The sequence below is a fragment of the Centropristis striata genome, chromosome 2 (assembly GCF_030273125.1).
Source record: "Centropristis striata isolate RG_2023a ecotype Rhode Island chromosome 2, C.striata_1.0, whole genome shotgun sequence".
NCBI lineage: Eukaryota > Metazoa > Chordata > Actinopteri > Perciformes > Serranidae > Centropristis > Centropristis striata.
Window position 1 is genome coordinate 41,495,605 of NC_081518.1, and position 20,994 is coordinate 41,516,598.

Sequence of the window (20,994 nt, forward strand, 5' to 3'; positions counted from 1 at the left end):
CGAGCGTGGCTGCCAGGCTGACTCTCCCCAGGTGAGTCCCAGCAATGAGCTGTGAACAAGCTGCTTTGGCCGGGCTGGCCAGCAGCCTTCTCCTCCCCTGAAACCTGCCTGACACTTCCACACAGGCCAGGGAGCAGGTGGCCCTTAGCCGCAGGATTAGCCCGCAGTTCTGTTCATTATAGAGCCGCGATGGAAAAACTAACCAAAACTAAAACAAGCCTCCTTTTATGCTATGCTCAGATTAAAATCAGGAAAAAAGGGATGAGAAAAAGGAGATAAAAAAAATAAATTCTCATGCATCTGTATTTTGTGTGGAAATTAAAAAAAAAAGAAAAAAGTAACATCACAATCTGTGACTACTAGACAGAATATTGGATTTCAAGGACATCCAAAATGTTGCCACCATTATTTGATGAGTTTAATTATTTCCAAAAGCATTTTGTCATTTTGTGAGGATCCCCCCCCCCCTCCCCGTCTACACATCCCTCTCTCTTGTCCCCATATCTCTGCTTCCCCTTGACAACCAAAACCCTCCCACTGCCCATGGGAAGAAAGAAAAAAAAATGGAGGGAGCATTCAAATGGCCGAATTAATGTTTCCACACGATAAGCGAGCTTAATATAATGCTGACAATCACAGCACTCACCCTGCCAACTAGAATTGGATCGGGTCCAGAAAATTCCTCCAGCACAAACATTTGATTCCAAACCCATCCTCTCTTGGCGCGGCTCAGTAATCTTTGTCCTTCGCCAGGACCGCTCGCCATCGCCGCGGACCCACCAGTTTGTGTACTTTTGGACCGGTCTATGATCGGAGTCATAGACACGCAGGGAACACAAGTAATCCACACCAACAGCAAGGACATCCACAGATCCATCAGCATCTCCTCGGACCGCTTTGGCATCCTGTCGTTGTGTGATTTGTTTTGTTTGTTTGTTTGTTTGTTTGTTTTGTTTTAGGAGACTCTTCTCTCTCTCTCTCTCTCTCTCTCTCTCAGCCTCTCGTTTCCAGCTCCTCTCTTCAGATCAACAGCTCCTTCTTAGATAACAAGAAAAGGTTACTTGTGTCCTCTTTGAACAGCAGAGCTTGCATTCATGGCGTGATAAAGGTCACTTGCATGGCTTGGCATGCCTCCATAGCAGTTGGTGAGGGGGTGAGGAGCTCAGCACAGCATCCATTTGGCTTTATTCCGAAGGGGAGACCTATAAGGGAGCAATCACAGTTGTTTGTTAGTTGTCTGTTAGGCTTGTGAGGAGTTGTCAGGAGGAGGTGGGGAGGAAAGAGGGAGGCAGGAATAAGAAAGTAGAGACAAATTAACATTTGAACAAATCCGATCAGACAGACAGAATGAGAGAGAGACGAGCAAAAACACATAAAAAATAGGTTTTTAAAAATAGGAATACAATTCTCATTCCTCTACAAGAAGTCAAGATGTCACTTCATTATTACGAATGATCTATCTGTAGCAGTCATGACCCTTTATTCCAATCTTGTTTTCATATTATGCTGCCACAGTTGAACAACAAATGGGTACGTCTGTACTCTGAGGCTATTCAGCCCACAACATCAGATTGCCTTGCTTTAATCTGTTGTTCTGGGGATTATCCTGGAAAGATTTTGAGCAATTACATGTTTCTTATGATTAATGTTTTCACAATACATTTTTGGGTGAAATATTAGTATGGGCTGCAATCAGATTCCTCAAACATCCGTGCATGCATGCAAGCAATAGTGTAAGACTTAGACAGAGAGGCTGGCTGCAGGTGAGAGCGACAATGTCAACATCGCTGCAGATCACTGATATAATCCAGATTGTGAGATTATTTAGAGGAGGTGTTTAATCATTTAATCACATATGTCATATAACACTGGAGCTGCCTTTTTCTAATTAATATTAACTTTTTTTTTTAAACACAGAGAGACTATAATACAAGAGAAAATTAGATACAACAGAGTGACAATAACTAAGAAAGGCTGCAGCTTAATGTAAATGTTGCCCTTTAATCAAAACACTTCTCGCTTTAATATCCATTTAACCAGCTCTGTCGCTTCAGTGCACAACACACCAGAATGCAAAAAAGCACAGACACAAAGGCTTGGCTTTGAGTTGTCCTCAGCTAAAAACTGATGCAGGTGGACATGCTATCACAGCCCCGGATGGCTTGCTCTCAGCACAGTGTCAGTGTTAGTTCTGGTAACTTTTACTACACGCAGTATGTCACTGTGGTCATATGCTGTGTGCTTCCAGGGATGCAATTCCAAGGACAATAAAGCTGTAACGTATTCCACCTGAAGCCAACTGCAATATCATAAAGTGAGGAGTGATCCGAGTTACTGTGACATTCTCCAACTACAGGCATAAAAACCCAGAGACAGAAAGATGCAGGACCTGGTTAATTAAAAAAAAAAATACAAAGAGAGAGCAAAAGGGCGAAAATAAAGCTGTTAAAATATAAAATTATTAACCATGTTTAAATTTAGCCATAAATAGCAGACGTGAAATTGCGCTTTTTTCCCCCTCTTTTCAGAGGATTTTAAGTCACTGTGGTGCGTGACTAAGCAGGCGGTTTCAGCACCACAGGGGTAGGACAGCTCCCCGGCAGAAAGCAGCCGGTTCCAGACAGCTCAGCCGCAAACCGAGCGCCGGCAGCGGAGGAGCTGTCCAAGGTAGTCCTCTCTGAGGGAGTGATGCATTTTTCCAATTTCTCCCGGTCACCCCGGTACGAAAATAAACCCGGAAAAGAACGGATCCACAAAGTTCTAGGCACTTGCCTTTTTACGCCTCTGCGATAGTCCGCAGCACGTACCCCGATTACCCAAATTCGCCCTCTCTCTGAAGTTTTTACCCTTTGAGGAGACATTGTTTCCAATCAGCCCGTCTCAGTGCAGCAAATGTGGCACCGGAGCGCGCAAGGCAGTCGGAAAATAAAACATACACAGGCAGCATATGTGCGCGGCGGAGGCAAGTGAAATGTGAATAAAGAAGGCAGCCTAAGTTGCAGACCTTTCTGTGGACTTGCTGTCGCTCCGTGCCGGAAAAAAATGTACCGTATCCCCGCGTTGGAGAAGAGAAGTCCCGGTACACCCCTCCACTAAACACCAGTGTAAATCACTAATACCTGTTAGGTTTAAATATCATGGTGGCGGGCTATACTTACTAGTGAGACTTGCATCCTTTTCCGCTGCTGCATCATTTTACCGTTTTTTTTTTCCTCCTTCAAAATACGCAAAAAAAAAAAAAGTCCAATGCATTCGAGGCGGTGAGGGAACCGAGCAAAAAAACGCGGAGAGGGCTAGAAATCCTTCCTGCAGTTTGTCAAGGCGGAGTGACAGTGTTGGGGTTTGTAGTTAAGAGCTCCGACAGGCTTGCTGGCCGACTGGAAAAGTGAAGGAGGAGATGGAGGAGAGAAGCACGGTGGCGAAGAGAGCCTCCCCTCCACGGCGCTCATTGGGTTGATGAGGAGCCGGGTCAACAGGCGCACAAATGAATGCATGCCGCTCTGCCCAGGCACTGACGCGCAAAGGTTATCGTCTCAAATTGCTCGGCTGTACTGTAGCTGGAGATATTACATAGGTGTGCGCAGGTAAGAATCCCATCATTACGGTGTTTTCCCCCTCTATATTCCAACCCTTTTTTTAATAGGGGCAGCGACGCATGAGTTGACCCTTAGTGAAATTAAATAAAACAGGCGATTAGTGGAACCGAGGCTGCTCATTTACACTGTCATTTGATAGCGTTAACAGATGGACACCGTAGCCCTGTTGGCACAATACAAAGTTAAACTATTGAAGTCATTTACTGCATTCCCCAGCCCTTTAACTAACACGTATAGAGTATTTCTGACACATGAATGTGCCAAAATAATGATTAAAAGACAAGGAGCAGGAGAAGAGTTACACAGGTCTTATTAAGACAGTTAGTGAAAAGGTCGTGCTCATCATTTCATAGCTGGATGTGAGTGCAGTGTGAGTGACAGCAGAGAGGGTCCCACGCTGCTGTCCGTGGAGAGAGCCCTCTAGTGTTTGTCCGGCTACTTGGCAGCAGCCAAGCAGGCCTTAGGGGAGCAGCCTTCATTAGTGCAGCCAGAGACGATGGTCAGTACACTGTCTGACACACATGGTTTTTTTTTTTCTTTAAGCTTTGAGAGTCTCTTTATGAAACTCATTCCAGCCTACAGAGTATTAAACACTGCCTCTCTATCCCTTTGTTCCAGTGATATAAAGCATAGGTGTCAAACATATGGTTCGTGGGGCAGATACGGCTCACCAAAGGGTGCATTCAGGCCCACTGGATGACTTTGCAAAGTGTGAAAATTGTAGAAGAAAAGCAGAATTAAAATAATAAGCAATGAAAAGCGTCCAACCTTTGAACTCAATGAGCACTTGAAAAATATGTATGAATTTATCCATGCTGAAAAGACTGTTCCTGAGGTGACTTACTGACTGCACAATGGGAGACATGTTCTCCACACACCAGCTCACAAGTTGAGGCAATGACACATGCAAAAACAATGTATTTTTCTCTTCAGTAAGTCACTGTAAGATTGGTCTGTAAAACATTTGAAAAATGTGATATCTAGTCAACAAATCTGTGTTTGTTTGGTAGCCTTTGAATGAAGATTATGAAGAAATGTTAATTGATTTTGATCATTTACAGTGAGTTAAACTGTTGTAAAAAACAAAATTTAAAAAATCAGATTGTATGGGTTATTTAGTTTGTTTTTTGTTTTTGTTTTAAGTTTGGAATGTGAAACTTAGATTGTAATAAGCCAGTCAATCATTACAAAATGCTATGCATTGACCCTCATCATGACCCTAAATGATACAGACTGAATGTCATAGGAAGCCATAAGGCCAATTAGGAGTTTTAAACTTTTCGTATTTGTTGCGCCCCCTAGAGGTAAAACTTGATGCAATTTAACACATAAGCTGATTGACAACTCCTGAACATGTGTCTAAAATTTCCGGTTGATATCTCAACATTTTCATGAGTTATTTCACATTTTTGAAGATGCATTGATTTGCCTGTAAAAAAAAACAAAAACTGATTGGTGTATCAGAAATTATTTAACGACTTTAGATCAGCAGAGTCGATAGATGATGCTGAAAAAGTTTCAGAATGTTTGACTCAACCGTTTCTGATGAGTTGACATTTTTAGAGCAGAACACCACTAAAGCAAATATGGAGAGCAATTGAAAGATTAAAATGGTTTACAGAAATTAACTCTAGGCCAAGCGATTTTTGAGGTAACTGTGAAAACGTAAAGTTGTTTTTCATAGCACCCCCTTAAGGTCAATGAGCGTCATTTTTTGTGCCTGTTTAGTGGGTGGAACTTGCAACCCACCTGCCAGTTTTGGTGACTATTGGTCTTGTTTTAGCAGAGAAAAATAAGAAGAAAGAAGAAATAAATACTTGTTCTTCTTTACAATCAGAAATAAAAAAATTAGGAGTGTTTTTTTAAAGGTTATTGTGCAATTGTCGGGCTGGTCTGGTCCACTTGAGATCAAATTGGCTGTATGGGGCGCCTGAACTAGAAATTAAGTTTGGCATCCATGATATGAAGCATCACATTCCCACCACCGCAACAGAGTGCTGAAGTGCATGCATGCATATTCAACAAGTCAAAGAGTAAAAGCCTGCAAGCACAACATGTTATTGTACCATACCACCTTAATACAACAGAGCTGTTCCTCTTAGGCTTTGCCTGGTGGAGGCATTTTGACCCAAGCGCCAGAGATCCCAATTAGCAAAGACATCAAGTCTACCATTATTTATTTCTGTACCATTTAATTTTCTTCCCACTCAGACTTTGATGTTGCAGCTGTGTTTCAGATGGGAATTCTCCAATCATCTTTTTTTAAAAGCTGCTGCTGCATAATACATTAGGCTGTAAATGTTGAGCCATGTTTCTCTTGCTCGATATAAATGAAGATTTCATTGACGGACACATATCGGGCGTGTGTGTGTGGATAGAGTTAAATGTATAAAGAGGACTGCTCGGGGGGGATGTTGGTTTAAAATCACTGTGCATGTTTAAGTATATAAACAAGAAAAAAACAGTATGTGACAGGAGCTCAACCTGTTGGTGTGGTGTAATTATTTTTATGATGCAGTATAATCTCCCTCTCTAGACATATGTAGAACCTAGCATAACACAGTAAAATTGTCAAAGAAGAAGGCCTTATTCATGCTTAAAGGGACCATATTGTATAAAATGAGATTTCCATGTTGGTTTGATTATAAAGCAGGTCTAGGAGTGATATGTAATGACATAAATATGTGAAAGTATCAAATCACTCAATTCACAGAGAAATGTGCTGTATTTATAAAACTGTGTCTCTTAATGAGCTGCCAAGACTTCTGTAAGGTTGTGATGTCACAGCTATACTATACTATATATATAGGCATTAAGTCCCGCTACAGTGCTGTTACAATTATGGTGCAGAGACGCCAGAGCAAAGATGCAGAAGCTCTGGAAATACTGCCCAATTACAGTAGAAGGGGCTTTTTCAGGAGGGAGGCTTAAAGAGACAGGCACTTAAACGGAGCGTTTCAGAGAGAAGGTGAATACAGGTTTATTCAGACAACAATATGGGAAAAATAATGTGTTTGTGAGCAGCAAAGTATGTAAACATGGTCTTGTAGAAGCCCAAAATGCAATATATGAACCTAAAAATGAGCATACTATGTCCCCTTTAATACAACAATACACACTGTCCTAAGCTGAGTTATTATCATTCATGGCATGTTCATTAATAAGTGGAGGTAAAAGTTCCAATTGACATCAGGTGAATTTTAACTTAAGCAATCATTCAAAATCTGCTTCTGTGAGTGGCGATCTGTGCAAATGAGAAGGTTCCAGCTTTAAATTAGTGATTAATTCCACCGACATGGCCCTGCCAGTGATCAAAATATCAGATGGCTTCGAAAAAGGCAAAGTAAGTGAAGGGGAAATGGTCTTTAGAATGCAAGCATCCTCAATCGATCATTAGTTACTGCTTTGTCAGTGGTATTAATCACAGAGCTGTTGCAGTGTGCGCCACTGGCTTCCACATCTAGAACTCACCACCGCCGCAGGGGCCGATCCAATATGGAGATGTTGTTGTTTGATTTACATTTTCTTGTATGTTTTTTCGTTCACTGACCAGTCACTTAAATTACAAGCTCGCCCACTGTTATGGCTATTCACACCGGGGTATTCTCAGTTGCAAGTATACGAGCCTGTTAAAGCAGGTAAATGTCGTCAAAGGCACATTTTTGCAGACAACCCCACCCCCGCTGCCACCACACTCTAATTTGGCCAGGTTTCCAACTCAACACCTACCATTCATTTTGATGAGTCTTCATTGAAACAGCATCCAGCCTCAGGTTGAGATAACCAGGAATGGCAAACTATGCTTTCAGCTTGATGTTGCTTCCTTACTCTGCTTTACTTTTCCTTTATTGCTGTCGTTGCTGGTAAGAGCCCCCCTGCTGTGTCACCACAACCCTCATGTTGACAGCTGCGGCTGGCCAAGCTCATCCATGGCAAATGCTGCAAAATATTTTCCTCTTTGGAACGGTGCCTTCAAGGGAAATCAGCATGTCAGCATGAGAAAAACAACTCTGTGTTTACGTTTTTTTGACCAGTGACCCCTTGTGGTCATGCAAATAATTACCATTCTCAGAAACCCAGAGGCCATTTTTGGTTCCCAGCTAAAAAAAAAAAAAAAAAAAAACCCAAACAAACATGAAGCCAGTCATTCAGTTATTAGATATTCTGTAATAAACATTCCAAAACTAAGCCCCTTCTTATTAATGAAGAATATTTTAATTATATTCGTTTTTTCAGGTGAGAACGGGAAAAAAAACAGATGCTACAAACTACAGATTGTCTTAGTTTACGTTTTTTTGACCAGTGACCCCTTGTGGTCATGCAAATAATTACCATTCTCAGAAACCCAGAGGCCATTTTTGGTTCCCAGCTAAAAAAAATATATATATATATTTTAATTATATTCGTTTTTTCAGGTGAGAACGGAAAAAACAGGTGCTACAAACTACAGATTGTCTTAGTTTACGTTTTTTTGACCAGTGACCCCTTGTGGTCATGCAAATAAGTACCATTCTCAGAAACCCAGAGGCCATTTTTGGTTCCCAGCTAAAAAAAAAAAAAAAAAAAAACCCAAACAAACATGGAGCCAGTCATTCAGTTATTAGATATTCTGTAATAAACATTCCAAAACTAAGCCCCTTCTTATTAATGAAGAATATTTTAATTATATTCGTTTTTTCAGGTGAGAACGGAAAAAAACAGGTGCTACAAACTACAGATTGTCTTAGTTTACGTTTTTTTGACCAGTGACCCCTTGTGGTCATGCAAATAAGTACCATTCTCAGAAACCCTAATAAAAATGTAATAAACATTCCAAAACTAAGCCCCTTCTTATCTCTCCAGTTCAAACAAACCATATATTGTATTGTCTCCTCACATCTTTGATATTGTAATGCAGTGTGTTCTTATTTAAAGTAACTTCAAGAAAGTTTTGGTTATGAAACAGTCTCAATTTTATACTAATGCAAAGCAGACTAGCGAGAAGATTGGCTTTTTCTGTATAGTTATTTGTAATTCCTGTGCCCGGATCCAATTCCCCGCAAATTAAAACAAAAGCTGTTGCATGTCCACAAGTTCAAAAATCTGCTTTACAAACCCAAAGATATTCAATATATAATGATATTAAAAAAAGACAAGTAAAAAAGATACTTAATCCTCATACAGGACAAACTAAAAGAAGGAAAAGTGTACTTTTGCTAGAAAAACTTAATGTAACAACAGACCTTTTATTTACCTTTCATTTTCTGTTAATTAACTTTTGATAAATTAAATTTGCAGCTTAACCACAAATACAATTACAATTAATTTAGGTTGTCTTAACTTAACCAAAAGCTCATATGAACCCTTTTAATAACAATTGTGGCTTGTTTTTTAAGCTAAAAGACACATTTTGTTGCACAAGTTTTGATCCAGTTATTGAGCCATCAATGCACATGAACAGACACATTCAGACTGGAACTGTGCCATATATATCTAACTCATCTGTTACCATTTTATTGTTAAAAAAAATCCCACATTGCAGCTATAAAGGAAGTTGGACCGTTGGGACCAATGCTCATTCACTTCCTCCTCTCAGGATTTCCCAGGTGATCAAGAGATTGAAACTAGTCGTTTCCCTCCGGTCTCAGACGGGCCTCACTAATGTTTGGGTTACTGCCACAATCATGGAGGGCAAAAGAAAGGTTAGAATGATGATATCAGTGAGTTACAGTGCAGTTCAGGTGGTAGGGTGGTGTGGGAAATACTGGTGGGGGGGTCGGCTCTGCGTCAAAACCAACATGGTCTCACAGAAATCCATGAAATAGCCACGGATTTCGCTTAACCCAAAATCCGTGGAATAGCCACGGAATCGCTCAAATTTCCGTGAAACTGACACGGATTTCCCTACAATGCAAGTTAATGACAGTCATATTTTTCTGGCGAGATCTTCACCACAAAGTGATTATGTACATTCACTGAGTGAATATTTAGAAAATAAAACATATATTTCTCGCTAGAAATGTGACCAAAATCCATTTTTATGCAGAAACTAAGTCAAAATATTAATTTTTTCACTAAAAATGAGAGAACTGTCCGCCATGTTTTTTGTTCTGACCGCCGGAACCTTGAAAGTCACGTGACTTGGAACAAACCAATAGGAAAAAATATCAATGGGATGGCCACGGGATATGTCTTTAACTTGCATTGTAGCGAAATCCGTGTCAGTTTCACGGAAATTTGAGCGATTCCGTGGCTATTCCACGGATTTCTGTGAGACCAGGTTCGTCAAAACTGACCAAATTGTCTCCTCTCCCTCCTCCTCACCTTGTTCCCCTGTCTCGGCCAATAACACATTAAAACAGAATATCAGTGAAAGTGCTCTACTCAAAAGGCATGTGGCTGGTGGACATGAAAGGCTTGGAAATACTCATTGTTCTTCATTGTCAAGTGTTGCCCTCTCCATTTGACAGTATAATATTAACAGCACAATTGAGTACGCAGCCCGGTTCCTTCCATTTGGCTCCTTCAAAAAACCCACCGTGGCTGATTTCAGGCAGGTTTTTAAAATCCTTTTTTTGAGCTGTGAATTGTTTAAAATGTCAAAATATGCAAATCACTCCTGACCTCGTTTGAATCATAGTACGCGGCATAAAATCAAACTTATATTCAAATCGAGTGAGGGAAATGTTTTAAAAAATACCTCTCCTGCTTAAACACTTCCTGTTCAGACAATATATGCAAAGTGCACAGCCAACCCCCCCCCACGCTTAAAGTCACTGAGCCATTTTGGGTGACGTCTGTGTTTAAGCAGGCCGAGGTATAAGTACAGCATGTGGCGCATTAGCATTCCTAAAAGTCACACTTTAATTGGTTGCAGATTAAAGTTAATTGATTTAGCTGATAGTTTTAAAGCTCCTGAAGATAATTAAGTGCAGTGTTGAGAATTCTGATATGTTGACATTTTGAGAATGAACAACCTGTAACGCGTGGGTACAACATAACGTTAACTAACATCTTAATCATGCAAATTAAAAAACACGGCAGATTTAATTATCATCGGTCGAATCATTGGTCCTCATTAATTACATTGGGCTTATTTATTCACTTTCACATATCTATTCCACTTACTTCCCAATTATGCAGGACAGTCCTCAGACCCCCGCTGATATAACAAACAGTAATTCCATTCCTGCTTCATTAGGGGATGCATGTAATAAGACGCTGAGAGGATGGAGGGACAAATGAGAATCCAAGGTTGAAAAGCTGCAGCGACAAGAATCCAGAGCATCAGAAATGATTATTAGACTTTCTTAATACACACACACATATTTATGAGTCTACCGCAGGGGTAATGGGATGTGTGACGAGAGGCCTTGGCTTCCTCGGAGACACACGTGAATTAACTTGCGTCACACACAGCCCACACACACAAATGTTAAGAACCGAGTTCATCTGCCATTTTGAAATTGCGAGTTGACTCAACAAGCAGTAAATAGTTGTTGTTCACACGTTGAGTGAACTTCACATAACAAGGTTGATTAGCAGATGCCGAATCTGAAGCATAATTAGCACAACTCATTAATGAAGAATATTTTAATTATATTAGTGTTTTCAGGTGAGAACGGAAAAAAACAGGTGCTACGAACTACAGATTGTCTTAGTTTGACACAGTGTTTGAAGGATTCAACACCTACAGAACATACTTTAGTCATTCAAACTACGAAAAACTGTATGTTGTGAAGCCATTCAGATCCTTTTAACTGTTACAGTGGACATAGATTTCATATATTTTTTCCCAGAGCATGCTAGACATAGCTACAGGAGATCTACAGCAGCTATTCTCAACCTTGGGGTCGGGACCCCAATTGGGGTCGCGAGATGATATCTGGGGGTCGACAAATCATTTTGGAAGTCAGCTCTGTCTCCACTGTGTTAAAGTGTTCATGTGTTAATGTGTTTTAGTCTTTTTGGTCACTTAATGTCTTTTTTTGGTCATTTTGTGTGTTTTTTGGTCATTTTGTGGTCAATTTGTGTCTTTTTTTGGTCATTTTGTGTCTTTTTTTATCATTTTGTGGTCAATTTGTGTCTTTTTTGGTAATTTTGTTTCCTTTTTTGGTAATTGTGTGTCTTTTTTTGGTAATTTTGTGTCTTTTTTGGTAATTTTGTGTCTTTTCTGGTCATTTTGTGTCTTTTTTGGTCATTTTGTGTCTTTTTTTATCATTTTGTGGTCAATTTGTGTCTTTTTTGGTCATTTTGTTTCCTTTTTTGGTAATTTTGTGTCTTTTTTTTTTCATTTTGTGTCTTTTTTTGGTCATTTTGTGTCTTTTTTGATCATTTTGTGGTCAATTTGTGTCTTTTTTGGTCATTTTGTTTCCTGTTTTTGGTCATTTTGTTTCCTTTTTTGGTAATTTTGTTTCTATTTTGGGTGATCTGAACTATGCGTGTGAGATTCTGTTCAGTGAGCGGGGGTCGCGGACAACATGCATGTTAAATTGGGGGTCGCGACTCAAAAAGGTTGAGAACTACTGACCTACAGTACTGTGAAAAGTCTTCAGGCAGGTGTGGAAAAATGCCTCGAAGAATTGAATGAATTGATGCTGGTTAGAAGGCAAAGGGTGGCCATAGCAAATATTGATTTGATTTAGATTTTTCTTCTGTTCACTCACTTTGCATTTTGTTTTTCTCCCTCTGAGCTCAGTAGCTCCTGATGTCAGCTACTGTTTTGCCTGTTGTGGATTATGGCGATGTTGTGTATGTGTGTGCCTCAACCAGCTGCCTACAGTCTTTGACTCCGGTCTATCACTGTGTCTTCAGGTTCATCACTGGTTGTAGTCAACACACCCACCACTGTGAACTGTATGCTAAAGCTGGCATGCCGTCCTTGAATGTAAGACGTCATACACACTGGATGACTTTGGTTCCCGCTTTTTTCATGCACTTTTCTCCAGAGAACTGAAAGCCACTACGGCTTGCGATCAAATGACATTTTGTATCTCTTTGCTCCTCGTGTTAGAACTGAAACAGGAAAAAGAGCATTCAGTTTGGCTGCCCCTCGGCTTGGAATGCCCTCCAGTCTGAACTAAACTTGTCAGAACTTGTTTCATTGGAAGATTTCTGCAGCATCTTACAGAAAAGACAATAGAAATCCTTTGATTGGTGCCTGTGTTCTTAAATTGTTGCTGTAAACTCCTGCACTTTATTGCTTTGCACTAAGTATGTCAATGTCAATGTCAAGTCAAGTCAAGTCAATTTTATTTATATAGCCCAAAATCACAAATCACAGATTTGCCTCAAAGGGCTTCACACACTGTAAGAAATATTTGTAGAAATTACAGTAAAACACTGTCAAATTGCATGAAAAATAGGGCGTAAATAAAAAATTGCATATCACCGTAACAGACACTTTAAATTTTCGTAAATCAAGGAATAGTACAAAACTTTGCAGTTTTACTGTAAAAATATAAAACAGTTCATGTAAAATGAATGGAGACATACCATAATGTCACAAGGACACAATTACCCTAAAAACAACAGGAATATTCAGTCTAAATTACAGTTTTTGATCGTATTTACATTTAAATTTACAGTAGAAAACCCACTCACTTTTTTTTTTTTACGGTAAAATTCTGGCAACCACAGCTGCCGGTATTTTACCGTAAATAAAACAAAACATTTTTTTACAGTGCAGACTGTACATGGTACAACATCCTCTGTCCTTAGACCCTCACATCAGCCAGGGAAAAACTCCTTAAAAAACCCTTTTAGCAGGAGAAAAAGAAGAAGAAACCTCAGGGAGAGAGCGGCAGAGGAGGAATCCATCTCCAGGACCGACAGACGTACAATAGATGTCGTTGTACAGGGCAGTGTATGCAATGTATGTTCTTATTTATCTGTCTGTCCATTTTTTCGTGTGCTTCTGCCCTTCTTAGCCAGGTTGCCCTTGTGAAAGAGTTCTCGATCTCAATGGGTCTTTTATCTGGTTAAATAAGGGTTGTTTTTTTTTTATAAACTTTAAACTTTTGCACAGTATTGTTTGTCTCTCCACTCACCCACACCAAGGACATAGCACAAAAAAGTTTACTGCGTAGATAGACATTCTCTGTGGGCCCCTTCAAACATCCAAACTTATACATTTCTCGTATGTTTTCACATGAGGACCCTGTTGTAATACACAGTTCTCTTTTTCACCAGTCCTAATACTAGGGATGAACATGTACACTATTATCCGTATCTTTATCAATACTCTGAATGAGCATGGTTAAACTAAAAGTGTCTCTCACTATAATTCTAATTTTAAGTTATTGGCTGTCCATTTTTTGTTTGTTATATGAAGTGCATTGAAGCAGAACTAATGTTCGCTAATAAGTTCCCACACGGCATCTAAATAATAGAACACCGCAGCGCTAAAACAGATTAGATCGAAAAGGAGCAACAGGTGCATGCTAACACACATAAATTTCAAGAATCAAAAGGAAGAAACAGAAAATTGAAGATTATGGAAGATTAAGCCCCTTTAATTACAAGCAGCCTACGAGGTATGTTTTGTATTTCCTTTTCTAGCTTTCTGCTGTGATTTAGACTTCCTCGCTTCAACGAATGAATGAACTGTAATGCAATTCACGCCCTAATTACTATGTGAATGAAACGATGTGTTTTGCTTTGCCGTTTTGTATGCATCCTGTTTTTAATACATACAGTACAAGTGTGTGTTAAGGAAATATGTAGAAAGGAGTCTAATAATTATGGTCAATATTTTGGAACACTAATAATGAAGATGAATGTAAAAGCAAATCAGGTTTTTAATATATTTAAATATAATGCATGTGTCAGATTTAAAGTACAGGCCAAAAGTTTGGACACACCTTCTCATTCAATGCATTTCCTTTATTTTCATGACTATTGACATTGTAAATTCATCAAAACTATTAATGAACACACGTGGAATTATGTACTTAACAAGTGTGAAATAACTGAAAACATGTCTTATATTCTAGTAAGCAAAGGGTGGCTACTTTGAGGAATCTAAAATACAAGACATGTTTTCAGTTATTTCACATTTTTTTTGTCAAGTACATAATTCCATATGTGTTCATTCATAGTTTTGATGCCTTCAGTGAGAATCTACAATGTAAATAGTCATGAAAATAAAGAAAAACGCGTTGAATAAGAAGGTGTGTGTCCAAACTTTTGGCCTGTACTGTATATAAGTAACATTTACAGTATTTTGTGATGTTTTGTGTAGCTTGGAGATTGCATTGTGATGACAGCCATTTTATCAATTATTGTTTATTTATTTCTCCTTTCTTTTAGTTCTCACGGGTTGGATAAGAATAAAGTACCCAGTATTCAATAAAGAACTCATGACTCTTGCCATAATTGAGGGAGCTACAGTGGGTGTGGTTTAAACTGCAGATGGCTGGAAAAAAAAAAACACAATTTGATATTTTAAGCCTCAACTTCATATGGGTTGATCAGAAGTTGCTGTCATTTGTTTAAAAGTATTTACAGCACGGACTCAGAATTGAGCTTCAGGTCAATGTTTTTAAACATAAGAGTAACAAAAATATGAACAGAACTCAGCTACCTAATGAGGATTTTCCTTCATTACGAGCACAGTGTAGCTGAAGAAAGGTGCTAATCAGAGTCACGGCTGACAAATATTAATTAAACAGAATGAAAGTAGCTCAGTCAAATCATACAGAACAATACTTGCAGACAGCGAGTAGCAAGGGAATATACGTCACCAAAAACCATTAATGCAAATACAAATAGAAAACAAGTCAACAATTCAGTTTTCTATAAGTGTATTAAATCAGGCAAACAAAGCTGCATTGGTGTGTGTGTGCATCTGCATGTGCACGCACAAATGTGGAGTTAAGTCCACTCAGCAAAAAGTCTGCTTTGTTTTCCTCACATGTGCAAAACAGTCCCAAACCAGATCACAACCACAGAAAGAAAGTCAACCCAAAAGTCCAAACAACAGCTTCTGTATTCACAGCGTAGTACCAGAAACTATTTACAACATATACACCTTATTTACCTACTCACGGTCAGGTTTTCAATGTGAGCCGCTAAGACTGAAAACTCCAGAGCTTGGCAACTGCTGGAGAATATCTGACTGGAAAATATAAAGGAACATCCACTGGATTACTTATCTATTCATTTTTGTGTCTTTTTCTAGTCATTTTGTGTCTTTTTTTGGTCATTTTGTGTCTTTTTTTGGTCACTTTGTGTCTTTTTTTTAGTCATTTTGTGTCATTTTTGGTCATTTTGTATCATTTTCTAGTCATTTTGTGTCTTTTTTTGGTCATTTTGGGTCTTTTTTAGTCATTTTGTGTCTTTTTCTTGTCATTTTGTGTCATTTTTTGGTCATTTTAGGTCTTTTTCAGTCATTTTGTGTCTTTTTCTAGTCATTTTGTGTCTTGCACCCCCAGAGAATATCTGACTGGAAAATATAAAGTTACATCCACTGGATTACTTATCTATTCATCTAATTTTGTGTCTTTTTCTAGTCATTTTGTGTCATTTTTGGTCATTTTGTATCATTTTCTAGTCATTTTGGGTCTTTTTTTGGTCATTTTGGGTCTTTTTTAGTCATTTTGGGTCTTTTTCTAGTCATTTTGGGTCTTTTTTTTTGGTCATTTGGGGTCTTTTTTAGTCATTTTGTGTCTTTTTCTAGTCATTTTGTGTCTTTTTTTTGGTCATTAGGGGTCTTTTTTAGTCATTTTGTGTCTTTTCTAGTCATTTTGTGTCTTGCACACCCGGAGAATATCTGACTGGAAAATATAAAGTTACATCCACTGGATTACTTATCTATTCATCTATTTATTTTTTTCCTTTATAAATTCAGAGAATTTAGAGGTTTCAGAGGTCCACTGAGAGGAAGCCTCTCTTTTTCAGTGATGCCCTGATCACATTCACACACGGCGCTGCTCACAAGCTCTCTCCTCTAACCTTTAGGCCACCACTACCCACAAGCTGTGGCTCTCTAAACTACATCACTTGACTTCCTCCTTTGCTACAATCATAATTATAGCAGCTGCTAAATGTCGCCCTAACAATAAATGTGAATATGGGTCATGATAAGTAGCTCTGAGAAGCGGTGCTCGATGCCTTTGAGGTATTGACTGAAATAACCTAGTAACAAGTATTATTTAAACGTCTTCAAACAAACAATTCCTGTATTCAATCCTCTTTGTACCCAGATCCAGAAAAATAAGACTATTTGTGTGATTTTGCTTGCAGCCAAGCTCTGCCAGTGTGTTTGGAATTAACATCAGGGGTGAAAAGGTGACATAGATATGAAATGAACTCTCTAGAGGGGTCCGGGGGCATGCCTCCCCGTTAAGACATTTTTTAAAATATCAGCCTAAAAATGCGGATTTACAGCTGCGTTTCATGAGGATAGTAGGAAAAACTCACCCTAAAATTGATGTCATCTTACTGCTATAAAGTGCAGATCCTTCACATCGTGGACACACCCTGGTCAAACTTCTCCCCTCTACAGAACATACAGAACTAATACAGAAGGCTACAGAACACTGGACAGCAAAACCATCAGACACAAACGTTTCTTCCTGCAGGTCCTCACTATGAAAAACAGCCAGAGGTGGGCAGAGTAGCCAAAAAATGTACTCAAGTAAAAGTACTGTTACTAAAGATTATAATTACTCAAATAAAAGTAAAAGTACTCATAAAAATAATTACTCAAGTAAGAGTAAAAAAGTATGCAGTGAAAAGACTACTCAAGTACTCAAGAGTACAAGTACTGCGTTTTCTTCAGATTCATTTTGAAAGCAACACAAACGGTATAAAATAGTAGCAAACAACATATAAAACAGCAATCTTCAAACTAAAGATACAATATATTTCCATAAGTTGCAAAGGGTGGACTGACGTCATATTAAACCCTATGGATTAAGGATGGGATGTCACTTTAGTTCATATGTGAGTCAAGGCAGGTGACGGGCCGTTAAAAAGTGCGCGTTCACTGTTGCTATGGCTACGACCAACATGACAACACTTGTCATCTGACCCAAGTAGCTGCATATGATTGGCAAGATCATTTCCTAATGTTTTTTATTGGTTGAAAGCTGAAGACGTAGAAATAGATCTTGCATGTAATTAAAAAAAAGATTTAAAAAAAAAAAGCCAAATAGAACGGCGTAAAAGTACCGTTCCTTCTTCAAATATATACTCAAGTAAAAGTAAAAGTATGGTCCAAAAAAACTACTCCTAAAATTACAAATTATCCAAAAAGTTACTCAAGTATTTGTAACGGAGTAAATGTAGCACGTTACTACCCACCTCTGAAAACAGCTAACATCCAACAAAGAATGAATGCAATAATCAGATAATGCCAAATATCCACAGTAATTCTTTACATCATAGTTTCAACATGTTAACACAGAGGTGTCAAACTCTGGCCCGTGGGCCAAATTTGGCCCACAGTATAATTATATTTGGCCCGCGAGGAAATACCAAATGACAACCAGAGCTGGCCCGCCAGTATTATACAGCGCAAATAATATTACAAATCCCAGAATGCTCTTCTCGTGTTTTGGCTTGAACACAGTAGATCAGTGTGGAGCAAACTGAGCAACAATTAAAGTTGTCTTTATGCACTTTTTCTTGCTAGTCCAAGGTCTGGGCTTGAATGGTTGCACATTCATTGAAGGATATTATTATTAGTCATTTGGTTTATTATTGTTATTTTATTCTTACATTTATTTTTAGCCTGTGGAAAAAGATTACCGTTAAATTTAAATTTAAAGAAGGCCGCATATAAAATAAAGGGACATACGATTTTTATTTAAATTTTCTTTAAGAAATGAATGCCATTGATGTGTTTGTTTGTTTTATTTGATATTCGATTTTGCATGTTTGCAATATTTAGTTATATCAAGCTTTGCTTGTTCCACTTCGTTTGAACTTGTTTAGGTCAATTTTTTCAATAAATATCAATGTTGGCCCGCAACTTTGTCCAAGTTTTAAATTTTGGCCCACTGTGTATTTGAGTTTGACACCCCTGTGTTAACATGAAACATCATCATCACTATCGATATGAGCACTGCTGTCATAACCACCTACATCATGTATATAGCCTCTAGCAACCTGTTGCATAAAGTATCTCATATTTATTCCATAGTTGGAAGAAGGTCACACCCCCCTCTCATAGGCGTAAGGAGGTGATGTCCCATCTCAAACTTGAACAACTTAAATACACTACCCGGGGCACTACCCGTAGATATTACAAGGTTTGGCAACCATTTTTAAAGTATTTCGAGGAGGAACTCCCTTCCCTCAATATAGTGTAGCCTTATTACTTTATTTCTTATTTATTTAAGTTGTATTGCTATTATTTTCTTTTGAGTTTGAGTTGAGTACTACTGTGAGTGTATAATGTGAAAAGCAATAAAAATATTTGAATTATAACAATAATAATATTTATTCCACCACCTTTCACCTAATCTGCCTTCATTGCCTTCACTGTTTATAAACTTAGGGTCGTTGAGACTATATATAGATTTGTATAGTCTTTATTAATATCTGCACATCATAATGAAATGTTTGCTGCAGTCAAAAGTTAATATTAACCCTTAATTTGCTTTGCTGCCCTTGGTTTTAGCTGCAAGTCACGTCTTTGTTAGTACATTACAGCACAGTCAGAGAGAAATGAAGGCTACTGTATCTGTGGTAACACTTAGTTGTTCATCAAAGTTGTGATTAGGAGTTGGGCTCCAGTTTATATTCACTCTGGGTGATGCTTTCCGATGTGCGTTAGCATTTAATATAGATAAGGTTTCTTTACAACGGTGGATCAGCCCCAACATAACCTACCTTCATCTTTAATCTCCCTCTTCGTCGCTGTGGCGGCTGACCGGAGACCTGAAGGCGGGTCATCAGCTCCGTCCTGAGCTACAGTCTCTGGTCCTGAGGACTTGCTGTATGATTCACACATGCACCAATCTGCTCGTTGTGCAAACCTCCGCACATGACGCTAACTGTGGACCGTATGCAGCTAAAAGAGCCGAAAAAGAAAGTAGAAAGGAGACTTCTGGAGGAGCTCTGAGAGAGGAAACACTCGACACGGAAGTCTTCATCAGGTGGCGTGATGCCGGATGCAGCACCTCCACATTTCTCTCTACACGCAACAGTAACCGTAATACACGCTCTTTTTTTTCCAGAAAGAAGTCGTATCAACTCCATATTGATTGATTGTCTTTATTTCGAACATGCAGGCAATAAAAAAAAAAACAAGTTTAAATATTAATAGATGAATAAATAAAAAACAAAACAAAAAAAGCAAAAACATAAAAAAAAAACAGACACTTTCTGCATATGTAACAACCTATTGGAATAATCTCATTAATAACCTTAACTGGAAATATAATAATAATATAATAATATCTGGAATTTACCTGCTAGATATATAATCAATAATAACGTTAAAGAAGTATCTTTTAAGATAATTCACAGAATTTACCCATCTAAAGTTTTTTTTTACAACGATTTAAGAAAGACATAGACTTGAACTGTTCTTTCTGTGAAGGACACCCTGAGGATGTTTTTCATTTATTTTGGTTTTGCCCTTTCTCAACTAAATTATGGGAAGATATTTGAAACCTGATTTCTTTTTCGATTGAACATCATTTGTCCCTGTGCTTTGAACATATGTACTGTTTGGTTTCACTGACTTTCCTTTTGCAAAAGAAAAACAATACTATACCATCAATCTCATGATACAGTTAGCCAAATGGCATATCCATAAATGTCGTTACGTCAATCAAAAACCTCTCTTTCTTGTCTTTGATAATGAAACCAAACAATATATTAAGCCTTTTAAGAAATCTACCAACATGAAAACTATAAAAACTTGTACATTGTACATTTTACAATGTTTTGTATGAAAGCTTGCCTCTGTATTGTTGAAAGCCCCTGACAGCGTTTTGTTGGTGTATTGTCTTGTATTGCACCATGTTGCTTTAATAAAGTTTAAAAAAAAAAAAAACCCTCCACATTTCTTAGGTAAAGCTTTATTGACAATAGAGGTCATATACAAACAACAAAGTCAATCAAAAACAACAGAGCCAGGGGAAACCTTTACAATTTACACATGAAACAACAAACACTAATATATGCTTGTAATATTCTAATATATAATATTGGAAGTAAATCTTTTTTTTGCCTCCTTCCATGAAATTATTGTGAAAATGTGATTTATTCTTGACTGATAAAGTGTAGCTATATCTTCTTTAAACTTTATTAATCAATCTCTTCCAAACTTATCACAATGAAAATGCAACCGCAATTAACAGATGATTGTGTCTGAAAACAAAATGATGGGCGACCATGTAAAAAATGTTTCAAATGACTGCATTCTGATTTATTAATTATGATACTTTTATACCAATAATTA

General features: G+C 38.2%; 1 protein-coding gene across 2 annotated transcripts in view; it reads right to left on the bottom strand.

The window, feature by feature from the left end:
• Positions 1-3,590, bottom strand: part of cdh8 (cadherin 8) — a 132,958-nt gene extending 129,368 nt beyond the window's left edge. For both annotated transcript variants that reach the window (XM_059351455.1, XM_059351448.1), the window contains exons 1-2: positions 3,159-3,590; positions 647-1,202 (exon numbers count right to left, since the gene is read on the bottom strand). In XM_059351455.1, coding sequence (XP_059207438.1) covers positions 647-904 — 258 coding nt within the window. In that variant the 5' untranslated portion in view covers positions 905-1,202; positions 3,159-3,590. The remainder of the gene's footprint in view (positions 1-646; positions 1,203-3,158) is intronic.
• Positions 3,591-20,994: the final 17,404 nt, after the last annotated feature.